The sequence below is a fragment of the Nicotiana sylvestris genome, chromosome 3 (assembly GCF_000393655.2).
Source record: "Nicotiana sylvestris chromosome 3, ASM39365v2, whole genome shotgun sequence".
Classification (NCBI taxonomy): domain Eukaryota; kingdom Viridiplantae; phylum Streptophyta; class Magnoliopsida; order Solanales; family Solanaceae; genus Nicotiana; species Nicotiana sylvestris.
The window spans coordinates 146,495,379-146,514,427 of NC_091059.1; the positions used below are offsets into that span (position 1 = coordinate 146,495,379).

At 37.7% G+C, this 19,049-nt stretch overlaps 1 protein-coding gene across 1 annotated transcript; it reads right to left on the reverse strand.

The window, feature by feature from the left end:
* Positions 1-603: 603 nt before the first annotated feature.
* On the reverse strand, positions 604-18,299 carry LOC104229368 (lysine-specific demethylase JMJ25-like). Its single transcript, XM_009782008.2, has 13 exons — positions 15,563-18,299; positions 14,357-14,481; positions 14,067-14,166; positions 13,769-13,901; positions 13,613-13,676; positions 12,296-13,055; positions 10,921-11,250; positions 7,706-8,212; positions 7,546-7,618; positions 7,362-7,447; positions 3,965-4,084; positions 2,591-2,661; positions 604-1,033 (listed from the first exon to the last, which is right to left on the reverse strand). The coding sequence occupies exons 1-13, from the start codon at positions 17,879-17,881 to the stop codon at positions 922-924; spliced, it is 4,800 nt and encodes a 1,599-aa protein (XP_009780310.1). The 5' UTR covers positions 17,882-18,299; the 3' UTR covers positions 604-921.
* Between the last annotated feature and the right edge of the window lie 750 nt (positions 18,300-19,049).

The window sequence follows — 19,049 nt, forward strand, 5'->3', positions numbered from 1 at the left end:
AGGACATCATGTCCTTAATATTTACACTGCACACATGAAGTTAAGGATACTGTGTCCTTAACACTTACACTACACATATGAAGTTAAGGACATGATGTCCTAATATTTAGCAACAGAAGGTGCAAATACAGAACACTTTGTCCTTAATATTTACATTGCACATATGAAGTTAAGGACATGATGTCCTAAAGAAGGTGCTAATTCAGGACACTTTGTCCTTAATATTTACACAACATTCGTGAAGTTAAGGACATGTCTAGCACAAGGGTATTTTTGTCCGGACTGGTAAAAACTTATTAAACCACCGACTAACGAGTAAATACATTTTAAACAGTGACTTGAGTAAATACAATAGTAGCTAATTGTGCACTTCCCCGGCTAAAAGTATTCCTTATCCATTGCCTCTTGATTCCCCTTCTCTCCCTCTACTCTTTCTGATTCTCTCTCTCTTTCTTCCTTCATTCTCCCTTCTCTCTCTTCCCTCTGTTCTTGTCTTTTCGCCATAGGCTACATACGGAAAAGAGCTTACCCCAAGATCTGACCCCCCGTGCAGGAGTTCGGGGGGCCAAAAGCAAACAAAGAGTGGTAGAACAAAATAAAGTATTGCATCTATTCTTTTCTTTCATAGCTGGAGCAAATGGGAGACAGAATGCAGTCAATACAGTAGAATTGTAATATTTCCACTTGGATTAAATATCAATATGAGACTCTTCCTACTCTGCATTTCCTGTGAAAGTGAATTCGTTACAAGCTTCAATGAGCAATGAGGACATTTCAAAGAAACGCCTGGCATTACTTCTACAAACACGAAAAACAAGTACTATATAAAAATAGACATGCCTTGTAATGCAACCAAATGATTGGAATCAAATACAATATACTATACAACTTGCAAACCGTCATATTAAAATAAGATAAGCCTCAACTCTTGGTTACTATAGCTGATGGACTCCCACCTAGGCCTTCTGCAATGGAGCTCCCAGTTTCGGCAGCTTGTTCTTGCTGTTGCAATTCATCACAAGATTGAGGAGCACTGCCAGATGAAATACAAAGTTGCTCATTTCAGGAGTGTGAATATCAAAAAGTCAAATTTTAATATGCCTCAGATCAACTAATTAGCCACAAGAAATGCCGGGGCAGGGGATGTCTTCAAATGTGAAAATCAGCTAAAGACAAATACCAGCTGCGAAAAAAGGCAATAGTTCTTAGGGTTGGCCACTATGTTGAAGAAAAACAAATATCATTTTACTGATGTTTGGGCAAAATGCAAGAGATCATCATATTTCAGTATCAATAACACAATGATCAGGTCAACCCAAGTTTGGCCGCCGTTTTGATTAGATATTTATATTCATCCATTTTGTGAACTTAAACCTTGTCTCTTGACATTCCTATCGCCCTAGACATTGTAGTTCCACGAACCCTTGGATCACTATCATTAAAGGTGTCCGCCTAGAGCTCCAATTGGAAGTTCATCATTATCAATTATCATTCAGGAGATGCTCGTGGCTTATAGTGTGAACATCTAATTTCACCTAAACTAGCTGAGCTGTCGAAGTAGTTAGACTTAGACTGATTAAATCCCTAACAATAGTTGGCCAAAACCAGTTGACGAATGTAAGCATTAGACTGAAACTAGGATGAAAGTACCACAAAGAGGGAGCAGAAATTTTGGGAAGAAATCTGGGTAAATTTTTTTGAACTTTTATTGGCACTGAACTACTTTTCAAAGTGATAATTTAGTTCATTTCTTCTTTGAATATGCATCATTTTCAGCAAATGGGTTTGTCCAAGTCGTCAGAATAGACTTACGTCTTTTGTCTTTTGGCAGTGTGATTCCAGCTGACATTTAAGAAACAATTACCAGTTTATATTGTTGACCTTTTACAATATCCGGTGGTAGGGGACCAGCTTGCATGCACCTCAGCCAATAGACCTGGCAGCTTGTCTAGCCGACAAGTACATATTGCCAAGTGTGATGCAGCTTACGAAGGCTGGAGCAGATGAGCTTCACACCTAGTTTTGTAGCTGAAATTCGACCTTGGGATCTGAAGGTTGTTGTTGACTTGTTTCTATGCTACAACCACTACAGGTAGTATTGCTTATACTCATAACAAGGTTTGTATTGTTGACCTTTTACAATATCCGGTGGTAGGGGACCAGCTTGCATGCACCTCAGCCAATAGACCTGGCAGCTTGTCTAGCCGACAAGTACATATTGCCAAGTGTGATGCAGCTTACGAAGGCTGGAGCAGATGAGCTTCACACCTAGTTTTGTAGCTGAAATTCGACCCTGGGATCTGAAGGCTGTTGTTGACTTGTTTCTATGCTACAACCACTACAGGTAGTATTGCTTATACTCATAACAATCACAAGAAAATCAAGTTTGCATTTATTATCCGCCATCTTGAGGAAATCTTTGAAAGATTAATCTGGATGACATCTTTCTTTCGTGAAAGGCTAGTAAATATAAAACCTAGTTAAGTCCAGAATTTTGTCATAATTCAGTAATCGATCACACTGGTCTTTTTCATTTCACAAGAAACATGCAAAAACAATGAATAACATGACTAAATAACAAAAAGCTTACTTAAAGTTCGACATCAGATTTGTGGCTTCATTAATAGCAACACTGGCAGCATAAAGCCCCAACTTCTTCACCTATAAAGATATCAAACAATCATTAACAATATTAGGACATCTACAGAGCATGATTCATCAAATTTTTCAAGCTTATGTTAGTGATCAAAAAGTAATTTTCGTTATATTTTCGAGTTTCATGCCAGGGAGCAGCAAAATAGTATGCAGTAAGAGATACCCATCACTGACTCTGAGTTACTAAGTGCCAAATGTAAATCCAGAAAACCAGAAAGAACTAACAGAAATGTCACAATCATTAATGCACATGTGTTGCCGCCATAAATACAGGGAAAAGAATAATGGATAGACATCTCTTGAGTTTGAATCATCAAGTGCAAAATGTCAAATTTGATTCTCAACCCAGGTCAAACTTAACAGTCACAGAACACGTAAAGGTCCAGCTGATGAAGATTGTACCAACCAAAAAAGGGAGAAAAACGAAATAAAAATTGAAAACATGGCACCAGCTGTAACTGCAATGCTTAAGCTTTAGACTATATATATGCGCGCACACACACACCCATGATATTAAGTGTCCGTCATTTGGCCATGAAAAGCAAGTCCTAGCTAGCAAAAAATTCTCAATATCAGACAGCTACCCCTGATGATTGGTATACCACCTGACTTAATTAATTGAAGAGATGAATAATCCTTCTTACAATTGCTAGCAAATGTCCCCTATTTTCTTCAGGAAAGGAATTTACTGTCCAATAATTTGAAGCTATAATATGGAACGTAAAATGGGACACGTATTAAAGACATCTACTGAAAATTTTCAAAAATAGTCCACTTCTCAAAGTCACATGAATTGCAAGTCAGCGTATATTCTTTCTTTTGTCACTTTGAGGCGATCGGAAAATAAAGAAATGGTTAATATATTCAAGATAATTACGTATTTACAAAATACTGTCTCATCCCCAGAGATCTCAGATGAGGGAACCCTGGGAGAGCCGCCGACTCCAACTACCGTCCATGTACGATCCATACTAGACCTGACCAACTGCCCATCCTACCTCCTCTACGTTCTTGACAGCGAAAATACTTCTTATATTTACAACTCTTCTGCAAATCCATTTTTAAAGGAAAAGAAAAGGATAGAGTGTAAAAATGGAAAGTATACGTTTCGGAAAAGCTTCAGGATAATATCCCCATAGCATCACTGGTATTTGAATTGGGTTCTGATTCTACTAATACTCGATCATAATCTTCATTAGCAGACAGAGGTATCTTCCTGTGATTTAATAATGCATAGTGGTAGAAAGAAACCGTTGAAGTCAGACAACCAAATAACATTTTTGCCGTAATATGCCAATAATGAATATACCTCCAATATATCTTGCTTAGATCGGTGGGTTTTGGGGAGCAAGCGAAACTCCTCTGTCAAGCGAATACATTCTTGAACATTTTCAGGGGATACAAAGTCAACAGCAACCTTGATACATGACTGTATAGCAGTAGATCAACGACAGAATCAATACCAAGATCAGTACATTAGCATGTGAACATAGATGGAAGCAGCAATATTAATAATTTACCAACAAAAGTATCAGGAAAATGAAATGTTGCAGATATCATATCTCATATAGCACTAATATTAGTATAAGTGACTTCAAATAATATTAATTCCTGAACCTGTTGGAGAAAGAAAGAAACTGCAAGGCCCTGCGAAGAGCTACAGTACAAAGACACTCCTGAAAAACTGTTCTAGCCAAAGTCAGATTCAGCCTATATCAAATTCCAGAAGGAGAGAGCTTCGGTTTGCTTCAATTACTAGGCTTCTTAGATTATCAAGCTCAGACAAAGAATAACAGACATTTGCCTCGAAGTAATGAATCAAACTCAAAATCCTATTATTATAGCAATAATGTACTAGTTGTAATATCATGTTACCATTTTCAAAAAAATACTGTCTCAACATAATCATCCACTGTCGAAAACAGAACAAAAAAATCATTGTGCATTGTCAAACTATAACAGGATTTGATATTCTGAAACATGTTCCCTTTTGCATAAAATTGATAGATATTGTGATATTAGCTCCAGAGTACCAAAATTTCACGTTTTGGCGCCCATGAAAGATATGCTTCGAATCATAAACTTTTAACAATCTGTCTGAACACAACGATGCTCAGTGGGTCAATATACTGAAGGCTCTAATACTTTAATATTCTCCTTGTCAATGTAAACTGTGATCACTATTGGACCTAGGAAAGATGCAGCATTCTTTCTTACTCTGCCTGGTCTTCCACATTTATCAGTCTACTGCACCAATCTGGCTTATTTCTTCTGCTCTCATAGACCACATAAGCAAAGTATTCACCAGGCATCAGACAAATTGCAAAAGGGTACCTGCTCATTAGCCCGTTGGCCGTTACGACATTCATGCTTCTCCACATAAGCCACCACACAACCTCATTGAACACACAGCTCAATGGTCTTCCCAGCTTGGTGTTTGCAGTTAGGGAGGCTGCATCAGACAACCTCAACATGACTTACACCCTATTCAGCCAAGCTTCTGGAATGCCAAAAGTGCTTATTTTAGAGAGTTGAGGTTTTTTTGGCCAAGATTTTAGGGGGGGAAATGAGTGCTTTTGAGTAGTAGCAGATTTCAGAAGTTGAAAAAAGCAGCTTTGCCTCAAGCACTTTTGGAACCTTGGCCAAGCACAAATTGGTGCTCTAACAAAAGTACTTTTCAAATTGATTAGCCACACACAAACTGCTACACTTTTTAAATAAGCAGATTTTGGAAGCTTGGCCAAACAGCTTACTGGACAGAAAAAAACCTCCTCCATATCCATCATTAAGATGAGGCCAGACAAACTTCCACAATAAACCATCTTTCGTCCTTTGATTTAAATTTCACTTCTGGACATTTAACTTGTCTATAATATCTTGTTGCAATTCATAATAATTAAGAATGATCATTCAAGATTGTAATGTGCTTTTTTTAAACCATAAACTGCAATCAAGCTCGAGCAAAAAGCACGCTTTGATCAAAAATCCACAGTAGACTCATGCTGAAGATCACACTTGAGCGTCTCATATAACACTGAAATTCGACTGAGGTATCTCTGGGTTTAGCTCTGCTCAGTTTGAATAGATAGTTCAGTGCTGGCATGCACCGCCTTTTGTGGGAAAATTAGAGGCGATCAGAGATGCGATGAAGGGATTTATCGTTCAGTCATTTCATTCAGGCTAAATACCTAGACAGCCCTTAAACTTGCCACTATGTGTCAGTTAGACACGTCAATTTTATTAATGACCAGTTGAGCACCTCAACTAGGCAAATGCGTCTTGTGCACCTCTCACATTGACATGGCAAATAGCGTGTTCTTCACTCAAATTTGAGTGCGTGAAATTGAGTTAAATTATGTTTTTTATCTTCTTTTTTTCCTTTTCCTTCACCATGGGCTTTATTCCACGTTATTTTCCTCCATCAATATCTATGACAAAGAAACCCAGCAACAACTCTCACTTTTCTTCTTTGTTCTTTTCGTTTTTCCTCCACAAGTACTCCATTTTGATTTACAGAAAAGAACTCATCTCCTTTTCGTTCATCTTCTTTGATCACTTTCAACCATGTAAGAAAGAAACCTTTATCCATCTCCAATCTTCATTTTTACACACCAAAGCTGCTAGCTTATCCAGCATAACTACCACCATTATCATACAACACCAGACCCATTTTAATCATCCTTTTTTTCATTTTCCTTCACCATGGGCTTTATTCCACGTTATTTTCCTCCATCAATAGCTATGACAAAGAAACCCAGCAACAACTCTCACTTTTCTTCTTTGTTCTTTTTCATTTTTCCTCCACAAGTACTCCATTTTGATTTACTGAAAAGAACTCATCTCCATTTTCCGTTAAAACAAAACACCAACAAAGTTAATCACCGCCTAGTACCACCACCACACACCTAGAAAAGTCAGTCACCACCTACAATCAAGTCTTCGTCAAATCATCAATATTTAACCTATTTTAAAATGGATCAATTCCTTCTTCATCCCTTCTTTTTCATGGCCACCTTCGATAATTAAAAATAGAAAGCAAAATGGGTTATGGGGAAAAAGCGATACGACGATTATGTAATATAAGTTTCACAGATTCTAAATAGCAATATGGAAAGAAGAATTGGGGGGGGGGGGGGATCTGGTGTTTGAAGGACACAGAACATAGAGGGGGTTGAACATGAAGACGTTCGAGCGTGCCCGGGAAGAAGGGGGGGGCTGGATTTGGACGAAGCCACAAAAAAGAAAACAATAAGGAGGTAGAAGAAGAAGAAGAAGAAGAAGAAAGAGGGAGGGTGTAATTTATTTATTTTTTTTGATAAATATGTGTCCGTTTTCTTTATTCCATATACAGGTGTCATTCATTGATTTATTCAGGTGACACATCAGCAGCAATCGTGTTTCACGTGCATGGTCTTACCGACAGAGGTATGCACGAGACATATCTCTACCAAGTAGAGGTGTCTAAATGGTCCTAAGAAACATTAAGGTGTCTAACTGAAAAATCGTGCTAAGTTTGAGGGGGTATCTAGGTATTTAGCCTTTCATTTATAGAAACAACTAGCAGTACGCTGTACTAAAAGCAAGGAGAATTAACCAGATGAATCCATTGGATAACATAGCAAACACACAGGAAATTAGGTACAACAACCATGCTACTGATGAAATATAAAAAGTCTGATGCTTCATAGTTACACCGGGAATTTCACCTGTCTATTTCTCACTTGATGTGGGCATCCTGCAGGAATAAAAACAGCTTCACCAAGGTACTGCTCAAACGTCCATGGCTCAACATCTGTACAGCACAAGAGGGAGACGGGGTGGGATTAAATACCCTTCAAAAGTCATTACCTACTATTTTTCAGCATCAATTAAGGAAAAGAGGATTCTTACTGAACTCCTCCTTCAGCTGTTTTTTGTGCTTCTCATTCAAATAGAATGTCTGGTCATGGATAGGGTGAATAACCTAAGAGTGAAAGCAAGGAGCGAATTCAAATATTCAGCACTTTGTGATATCATCAAACTTGAAACTTAAAAGTGCAAGAATACTTACTGAAGTCACTGGAGCATTGTTAATATGGCGAAATTCTCTCCAATGCTTCTGCAAGTATTCTGTTAACTTGGGCACATCTTGTCTGCGAAAGATATCCCATACCGCACCGCCACATTCAACTTCTGCACAATCTTGCTTGATTTCGAGAGCCACACTTGCTTCTACTATTGCCAAACTATTGGTACTTGGGTTTATCTCATCGGATAGAGAAGTTCTGCCAGAAATATCAGTGTACTTCATATTGGAAATTATGTCTTTTTCTTTATCAAAATCTTTCCCCTTGTCCATAGTTTCTAACAAGCAACTTTTGTTATCGTCGATGCTTCCCTGTGATTTAGAATCAATTGTTTCAGTTTTGTCAAATCTTTGTTGAGAGTCTAGTGCCTCTGCTATGCCTGAACAAAGTTCCTTTGAATCTTCAACCTCATGTTGCTTCCTTAGTTTCTCAATGATTTCACGTTGCCCGTGAGCGACATTTACTTCGGTTGTATGAGTCAATATGTTGACCTGAAGAACAAACATAAAAGTTGAAATGATCATTAGGTTGATTATATAAAGCAGCAATGGGAGGAAAATTGCAATGTGTTATGATGAGCCAATATACAAGTTAAAATGTGCACTAATATGCCAATAAAATAGACAAGCTAATTCACAATTTTTATTGACACGAGGACCGATGTACCTGACCTAAATGACTGTTACAAATAATATCATCATTATGGATTGGGTATTTCTCTATACAAAGAAAGTTCATTTAATGGTAGCAGAAAAAGAAAAGGTGGAGCATTTTTCCATTCCGAGATTCTGATGGCAGACCAGTGAAGTTTGAATATCTACACACCGAAGAGAAGTGAAAAAAGACTGCTCTTTCCACTTCGGGAAAAGAAAGGAGAAAAAGGCAAAACTGATATTCGAATATCCAGTTGTTGCTTGCATCTAAATGCACTAACGCCTGCAAACTGGACACCCTTCTGTAGAGTTTAACGCTTTTTGCTATTTAGAGGAACACGTCTGCCACGGTCGTGGGAAGGTCACAATACCACCCAAAACAACAACAACAACCTAGTAAAATCCCACTAGTGGGGTCTGGGGAGGGTAGTGTGTACGCAGACCTTACCCCTACCCGAGGGAGTAGAGAGGCTCACAATACCACCCAAAAATGGAATAAAATTCTACGACATCTCTTAAAGCCTAGGAGTTGAAGACAATTATTTTCTGCAAACATAATCAATTAGCTAAGAGAAGAGAAATAAGGAAAGGGGGCAAAAAGAGAAACTACAGTTTAAAGGGCTCAAGATACTGGAATTGTCCTCCAAACACGTTGGTCTAACTTCCTTGCCCATCTAAAAGTTAACTTAGTTTTTTCTTTTTTCTTTTTTTGCTTTTGATTGGTAAAGTTAACGTAGTATTCAACATCATACCTGATGCCTATTCTCACTCTATCATAAATTTCCATCACTTCTTGAACCCCATTATGAAAGACAATTACAGACTTCTATCTCTATGAAGCTTCAATCAATGGAGCCGACTAAAAGTACTAGCATTATCAGCTTTTGTAATTCATATTACATGCAAAAGTAGTAAATGCATACTTTGTTAAAAATAAAAATAAAAAGATTAAAAAAACAAATAGGAGCATACCGTATGTAAGCTCCAACTCCAGAAAGTGTTAAGAATTTGTAATATGGCAAGAACTCACACCTTGTAAGCATGAAAAGATCTAGAAACCCTATAACTTTGTAATTAAGATTTATAGCTTGTAATTACATCTTTTCCTTTTCCAAGACTATTTGTAGAACAATTTAAATCCCAATAGAATTAGAGGGGGAAATGAAATCATTCATTTCCAAAATCTCTTTTTCTCTCCGTTCTTTTTTCTTTAAACCCCGTGAAGCATTATACTTGGTCTCTACAGTGGTGAAGCACCTTTAGCGATGAGGGCCTCAAATGCCAGTCAACCGGACTACATAGGAAAATACAGCAAGTTATCATTTTTCAACTAAATCATGTTCACTTCAACCAGTCAACACTAGCAACTACCAATGCCATGAAAGGCATTATTAGGGCTTGCCCTGAAACCAATGTCGTGACAGGGATTTCAAGAATGTCACAAAAATTTATAAGTCAGTGCAAATTTTCTTGTTTCCTTTTTCCCTTTTTTAGCTAAATGTAAGTAAGATGTTTTATTACCGAAAGTTAGATCACGTCTAAGTGCAGATCTGTACAAATGTTGAGGTTCCATGTACAAAAAGATACAAGCTGGTAAAGGGCTAATAAAATATATCATATCCTCTTCTCCATGCTTCCTGTATCCTACACCAGAGAGCGAAAGAAGAATAGGCATCTAAAGTTTAGCATATGTACAGTCGAAGCTCTCCCTTCAAAGCACCTGTGGTTCCTTTCTATCCATGCAACCCAGCAAATACAGTATTACAGGCAGGGATAGTTTTCCACAGCTTCCTCAATTCTTTCCTTGCAATTCTGCCCTAACCAGCTCTTTCTCAAAATTTTCTTTCTAAAAAATTCTACCCTAACGCACCCCAAGGGTGTGGCCTAGTGGTCAATGAAGTTGGTTGAGAACCATGAGGTATCAGGTTCAAATCCCAGCGGAGACAAAAAGATTAGATGATTTCTTCTCATATGTCCAAGCTTTGGTGGACAGAGTTACCCGATACCTGTATTAGTGGAGGTAGCAGGCAACCCGTGAAATTAGTCGAGGTATACGCAAGTTGGCCCGGACACCACGGTTATAAAAAAAAAACTGCCCTAACCAGCACATGTATTACTTTCCAGAAGAAAATTAATCTAGATTTTAGGTCTTCTCATTCCAAAGGTCGATTTTTTTTTCTTTTCATAAAGATCGGGAGTTTTTTTGTATATTGTTTGAAGGAAAAGATTTGTTTCCATATAGGCAACTACTGTTAATTTAAATACAGTATTTCACATTGTTTTTCATGGTCACTACTTTAGCAACTTCTAGATTTTATATGATATATCAACAACATTTAAGACAGAATAAGGTACCCATAAAAAGTACAAATCCGACCATACACTTTGCCTAATCAAACACAGACAACTTCTGGTTTCAAGAGGAAGTTTGCACTAGAATGTCAGCACAGAATTTGAGAAAGGGATGCATGCCCCATAAAAGCAAAATAAAATCTCAAACAGGAACCTGGAATAGAATAATCGAACAGTTATTGGAATGAGCATACCGCATCAGAGATATCACAGTGCAATTTTGTGACAGAATCACCTCTCCGAAGCTCTTCTGGATATCCATAAGCAATATAAGTTTTAGGCCCCAAGTCTGGCTTCAAGGCAGTATCTGGAAGCTTAGTGGCCAAATTTAGAAGACCGCGTCTAGGATGAGTGTATTCGCTGAAGGGAAGCATAGAAAAAAAGTCAGCTCCATGCCTCGGCAAACATTCTTCAAAAGAATTTGTTGGAGGCCAATCCTTCAGTTTTAATATTTCTGGCCACCCACTGCGATGCCAACGACCCTCTAAGTAGCCCTTGAAGAACTGATGAATATTTATCTCAACCTGCATCATATAATAATAATGACAATAATAATGATAGTAATAACAACACAAAAATAACAACCTTAGATTCATTTTCAGTTAACCAGCACATCATGATCCTTGTAAGGTCAAAATAACAAAGACAAACCAATATAGCAGGTTAGCAACAATCTACCACGAAATGTAGGGCGTGTTTGGTATGAAGGAAAATATTTTCCAATCTTCCATGTTTGGTTGGCTTAAACATGGGTTTGTTGTTGTTGTTGTGGTTGGCTTAAATGTTTTGGAAAACATTTTTCCCATGAACTCATTTTCCTCAAATTGGAGGAAAATGTTTTCCCTACCAAAAGGAGGGATAACATTTTCTTCTTTTTCACCCTTCTCCACCCTATTCCCTACCCCATCAAACCTAGCCACCACCCACCCCACCACCCCTCTCGCCCAGCCCCCACCCACCCCACTCACCATGACCCCCCACCCTAGACCACACCCTAGACCCCATAGTATTTGCCTAAATTATATATTTTGCAAAAAATACTTTTTACTCACTAACCAAACACTAAAAAATATTTTCCGGAAAGAGTTTTCCACTCACCAACCAAACATGGGAAAATAAGTGATAAAACTACTCATTTTCCAGGAAACTATTTTCAAGATACCAAACACACCCTTAATTGCCAATTCTAGACTTCTTTTTTGTTTGGATAATTTCCAACTATAATCATGAAATAGAAAACTGCAGTTTTGTCAGCTACAGTAAAAACACAAGAGATCAACTAGGAGGTGTTGGGGCAAAATCACGCAAAAGATAATCTCTATTAAAATTCATTTTTGATGGAAAAAAGGTTCAATGGCATTCAGTCTGTGGAGTTCATATTAAAAAGAAGCCATGATACACAGTGCAATGAAATTTGACGGCAATAAAATTACAGAAAGGCAATTAGCTACTTATATACAGTAGACTTTAGGACGAAAATTGAGGATGCATGAGACAACTTGGAACTCAAATGATGAGACTCTGTCTCCTTTTTCCCTAAAGGGTAATTTACACAAATCAAATGCATACCTGACACCAATCCAAGCAATCAATGGACTTGACAGAGAAAGTCTCCTCGTTCAGCTTTTTCCTTGCGTTTCTGAAGGCCCTCCACATTACCATTGGCTCCCAGCTAAGACCAGAGGCCTTAGCTTGTGCATTTCTAACTATTACAGGTTCACCAGCCCTCCAATGCATTTGAAAATGCTCAAAGTCATTACCACCAATATGAACAGCATTAGGACAGTACAGAGAATTATCGTGGCTGTTATTCCTAAAAGATGCTTGTCTTACTTGACAGTGGTTATCACTGTTTTGGACAGAAGTGGTAGCAAGACAAATTGAACACCCATGTGATAAATCCATATCTGGAAGGTGGTAGTTGCATGTTAGGGCCTCAGCACTTTGAATTAGTTGGTCAACCCAATTTGCTTCAAAGATACGCCTTAGAGCCATTAATGAAGAGCCACAACCACCATGCTCTTTAGGAGGACAAGGTATACTGCCATCAGATTTGGCTCTCCATTCAGCAACATCAGAGAACATGTGATTTGGACAACCATTAGCAAGGAGGGCCTCTGGACTTCTCCAATCATCTGAAGGAACGTTTCCCTTCAAAGCTGCAGTATGACTAGCTTCCACAGACTTGCTGAGAGATGAGCTGGCTTCAGTAGCTCCACGTGGGGCACCATCTCTGAGTTCCCGACAACAATTGATACAGATTTCAAAAGAGCAATCAGGATTTGGGCAGCTTCTATGGAAATTGACAATGGATGTGTTGCAATTATCACTGCCAAATAAGGAACCATGCATCATTACAGCTATTGTGTCATGACAAAACTGAGCTCTGGAAATAGTAAACATTTTCTGCGTAAGCTTCCATCCTTTCTTCCAGAACAAATAAACAAAGACAAAGAACATGGTCAACAAAAAATACATCCCAAACTAATATGTTGCTGAAACTTTAAGCAACCGCAGACAAACTACTTTTCTTTATATAATTAACTGCAGACAATTACTGTTCTTAATCAAAAGGACAGAGAAACCCTTGGTATCAAAGTAGGAGGTAAAATGATCACGAGGCATGAACAAGGCAGCTTCAAGAAACTGATCACGTAAGCAAAGGCTGCTGGGTTAGAGAAAAGATCAGAAACAAAGTGTTATTTTAACAGAAAAATATTTGAACAATCAAATCACACTGTTCATTCCCATGAAGAAACAACTTGCATCCCTCTGCTAAACATAAGAAATTGTCCCAATAGATTTATTAACACCATATATAACCTTACACTTGGTTTCCGAGCATAGACAGAGCTTCAAGAAATCTATTATGTTGGGGGACCATACCAATATACTCGATCATCATCATCAATGAGTGATTTGGTAACGTCTTCTTCTGTCAGCCGAACACCTGAAAACAACGGAGGACCAAAAACAGCATTGAACATTCTGTGTCATCAACCACAAGCAAACTTGAAAATATTCGAGCGAACAAAATAGTACCACGGATGTTTGCTTCAACATCTAGCTCAGATCTTTGCTCCCTTTGAATATGCCTGAGGAGGGGCAGAATGTTGAAAAGCAAATAAAGTGAACCCTCCAGTCTTATCTTTTCATCAGTTTGTTTGCAGCAGTCCTGTAATCCTAACAACCAAGTTATTTTCACACCAAATTGGCATGTTGCATGAAGGATAATCATTTCATTTATCAAAAGAAATTACAGCTAAGTTATTTCATAATATCAGCACCTGCACTATAAATACATGATCATACAAGAAATAAAAATAACTTGTGCACAGACCTTTAAAAAGACATCTGTTTGGAGACAAGCTCCGCAATTGCAATTCCTGCAACAGAAAGGGCATGCATACTCTACTTCATCTTTTGTTCTCTCTGGATACCTGTTGATTATCACGACATTTTAGAAAAGAGCAACCTCAATCAGAATTAACATAGTTTAAATTGTTATAACAACAAAAAGCCTCTACCATTCACCAATGAGGAAAAAAAAAAAAAAAGACAACTTGCAGACCAACAAATCTAGAATCCTTTCTCTTTTAGGTAGTGAACAAAGGAGATTAATTTCATTACCACTTCGCAATACAATCATTGCAATAGCGTTTTCTTTTGCATCTTGAACAGAAGACAACAGCAGCTTTATAATGTTTGCATTGATGACAGTTAAAATTCTGCTGATCCTTCCAACTGATAGTGTCCTACATATAAATACCTCATTAGGACACAGTTTCAAATATAAGCCACATGCTATGCCTGTGATACTATTCCAAATTTGCCTGCTAAAATCAATGAAAATAACTTAGTGGCACTCCAATCCTCTTTCCAGGAGTACACTCATTTTATGCTTCAAAAGTATAAAAGAAGCTTTCCTGTTCAGACTCAGGTTCAAATTATTATAGTGACCATTTGTGCCAAATGGACCTATACAATAGTTCCAACTTTTTTAACTCCTTGAACAGTGTGAGATATCACTTATTTGAGAAATCGAACATTAACAAAAGTTGAATTGAGAATTATATGCTAGATATCAGTATCAGAAGGCTAATGAGCATGCAAAAGGAAAAAAGATTAGCCCCAATTTCCTAAGGAGGTTGGTCTCTGTTTTGATATGTCCAGCTGTATCCATTGTCGGCTTCACTATGCAAGCATGGACCATCAATAATGAGAACTCTTTCCTCTGATCTATCTCTTGCCCCGAATGAATCTAACCATGACAAAAAATTGGATGGAAGGCAAGAGCAACTTTTTTAACTCCTTGAAGTGTGTGAGATATCACTTATTTGAGAAATCGAACATTAACAGAAGTTGGATTGAGAATTATATGCTAGATATCAGTATCAGAAGGCTACTGAGTATGCAAAAGGAAAAAAGATTAGCCCCAGTTTCCTAAGGAAGTTGGTCTCTGTTTTGATATGTCCAGCTGTATCCATTGTCAACTTCTCTATACAAGCATGGACCATCAATAATGAGAACTGTTTCCTCTGATCTATCTCTTGCCCCGAATGAATCTAACCATGACAAAAATTGGATGGAAGACGAGCAACTTTCATAAATGGCAAGAGGCAGTTTGTTGCATATAGTTGGCTATGGTACCCCAAAAACTTCCCTAGGCCTCTAATTGCAATGATACAATCAACAAATTTTGATGAACTATAACTTCAGTTTGCAGCTCTTAACTTAAATCTATATTTGACATTTTAGCTTCTATTTTTTACATATAAAAATCCATACAAATCATAACAAAAAGACAATATATGTTCGACAAGAAGGGATCCTGACCAATACTCCTGGCTGTGTCAGTCCATTTATTTCTGCATATGTGCTAAGTTCCTGCTCTCCCATGCATGCAGGGACAATAGCAATTTTCTTCTTATCATTTAATCCCTTTGGCCTCCCTCTGCGCTTAACCATCCTACTAATAGCATTCTGACAACTAACTTGACAAGGCAATCCCATATCGAAAGCTCCTAACTTTTTCTTGTTCTTTGAACCTTTTGGTCTCCCTCTGCCAACTCTCCTCTTAATGACCCTGCCTCCCTCAGCATCCAACAAAGTAGGTTCACCCGATATTCCCCCATTTTTGGTGGCAACAGGAAGCAGGCCACAAAATTTCACTTTCTGCTCAGCTTGACTACCTCCTCTGTTATCATGCATTATAAGTGCTACTGCAGTTTTATTATTTTCTTCACTCTTATTTTTTGACTTCTTATTTGTTGAACCTTTGGGTCGTCCAGGTCTATTCTTTCGCTTGATGCTCAAATTTACCCCATTAGTATCAACAGCAATTTCACCTGTCATTCCCTGAATTTCTACAGCATCAAATACTACTTTCTTTTTGTTTTTCAAGCCCTTTGGCCTCCCTCGGCTACCCTTCCGCTCAGAAACCCCATTTTCACAAGGAATGAAGTTAACAGTATTAGCTTTTTCAGATTCACCAATCTTATTCTCGTTATGTAAGCCATGGGGCAGGCTGCAGCTATCCTTCTTAGCTATAGTAACTTCACTCAGAATCTCCATGCGGTCAGTTGCCAGGCTCGCCGTTTTATCCTCGTGTTCCTTCCAGATATTCATTGCTCCAACTCCATTACCAGAATAAACATCGCTGGAGTTGCTTGTAATAGTTTTCTTTTTATTCTTTGAACCCTTTGGCCGTCCAAGGACACCCTTCCTCCTGACTACTCTAACTGCAGAACCAAAAGCAAATTCATTCAGGTCTCCCCTATTTTCTTCAGTTAAAAGAATTCCCTTTTCAACCACATCTATCCTCGTAGTAGCCACATCTTGTCCTCCATTATTAAGATTAGCATCAATGAAATTACCACCAGTACTTCTCTTCTTATTTTTTGAGCTCTTGGGCCGACCACGCCTCTTCTTCTTGAATATCCTGTCTCCATTACCCACAGCTAAAAAAAAATTCTTTTCATTATCTTCCTGACTGACTGCATCCATGTATCCACATCCATTATTAGTATTAATATCCCTTGAACGGCCTAGTATAAGTTTGTTTTTGGTGTTTGAACCCTTTTTGGGTCTGCCGCGCCCATCGTTCTTCTTGACTATCATCCCTTCTTCCTCATTCAGAATTACTCCACTTTGACCAGCCATAGTGATTCTTTTCTTCCTCGCATCCTGGCGCATAACATCTACTTCATCTCCAGTAGTAGCATTAGCATTACTCAAATAGCCTAATGTGATTTCCTTCTTAGACTTTGAACCCCTACGCTGGCCTTGCTTGACTATATGTTCTTTGCCTCCACCTCCATTCCAATGGCCAACAGTCAGAAGACCAATCAAGACTTTCTTCTTGTTCTTTGAACCCTTGGGCCGACCAACTTTCTTCTTATTCTCGGAACCCTTGGGCCGACCATCTTTCTTCTTATTCTTAGAACCCTTGGGCCGACCAGCTTTCTTCTTGACTATCTCATTGTGTCCAGCAACTTGGTTTACACTTATCCCAACATCACCAGCTGCAACAATGTCAGTTTTAGACATTTCATTTGCAACAATAATCTCAGCATTACTCTTTTCAAGACAAGTATCACCTATTGGTAGCACTATTTCCATTTCATCACTGGTAACATTTTTCTTCTTATTCTTTGAACCCTTTGGCCTTCCTTGATGTGCCTTTTTGACAATCCCTTCTTTGTTTCGTTCAAAATTTCTATTTTTGTTCTTAGAACCCTTGGGCTTTCCCCCTACATTCTTCTTCTTGATAAGAATGTCCCCACAGCCATTAACTAAGTCAACTGCACTTGGCAATTCTTCCCCATTTTCTCCAACCTTTCTCTTCTTATTCTTAGAACCCTTTGGTCTGCCGATTCGTTTCTTCTTCTCATTCATAACTACCCCTTGTCCACTTACATCCCTCATGCCACTAACTGTAATTCCCACATTTTCGTCAACATTTTCCCTCTTATTTTTAGAAGAACCCTTTGATCCTCCTTTTTCTTTAAAACCCTTTGGTGGTCTTCCTCTTTTTTTAGAACCTATAACAACACCAGCAGCAGCAGTAGCAACTACTACATTTTCTGCAAATGGTACCACAATTTGCTGCTGGCCATCCCAATTCCCCTGCATCTGCTCTTCTTGCGTGAACATTCTTAACTCTCAAACCTACTGACGAAAAGACTCAAACTTCGATCGTCATAGAACACCCTTTTCATGTTTTTCTTGGTTAAGTTTCAGTTTTCAGCATAACCCTAATAAATCACCAACACAACTCACCAAACCCAAGAAACGGAAAACCTACAAAAAATATTGACAGAGTTTAAAGGCTAATGAATGAAGGGACCAGTAGTTTACACTGTAACAAACAAAAGAGGAAGAGGCTTTTGGACTTCTATTTCGGGTTTTTCTCTATCTCTTTCTCTGTTTCCCTCTATCAGTTGTCGATATGGAATGTGACCAATCAAATTTTTATTGATTTGTTGGTTCTAAGTTGTGTGTGAAGTCATTTTGACTTATAATTGGGGAACCTGGTTTTGTTGATTCGTTCGTCCCTGTTTCCATGTTCTACTTGGAAACTATGTAAAGTTGTCAAATTAATTCGACATATTTTTTCTTCTTCGTTTTCCTATAAAATGTGATAGTAGTTTCACCTAGCACAAAATTAAAATGTATGGGCCAAAAAAGATTTAAAATTTATAATCTTAAATATTTCTATATTATATTTTCAAATTTGTAACCTTAAACATATTTGAATTACATAACTTTAAAATCTTCTCATAAAGATAAAAAAAATTAAAATTAAAAATTTTACTAATAGAAAAATATGGCAATTAGTTTTGAAATAAACCAACAAGGAAATATAAACTTTGCAAAGTAAAAAATAGGATTTTTTTCATTCCTATATACTATTGGAAACTTTATTACCCTAAATGTTCATGTTTAGTAAATTACTCTACCTACACAAGTTTTGTTTACAAAATATATACATTCCACCTTAAAAGACTCTCAATCCATTATTAGCGCCTTCAATTAAGGGATTTAGTTACACCCTTTACCTTTTTTTTCTCTTATTCACTAGATCACCAATTCTGGAGCATAAAACTCTCAACGACAACGTGCATGATCATGAATATTATTATGAAAACCAATTCTGGTAAGATACTAAATTTATTTCTAAAAGGTCAGTCTTCAAACTCTTTATGTTTTCACAGGATTATATAATGTTCGCTCCAAGCGGACAACCTAGATTAGTTTACTAAGATTAAAATTCATAAATTTTAATTTTAGTTTTATTTTGGTAAAGAATTCATGATTCTTG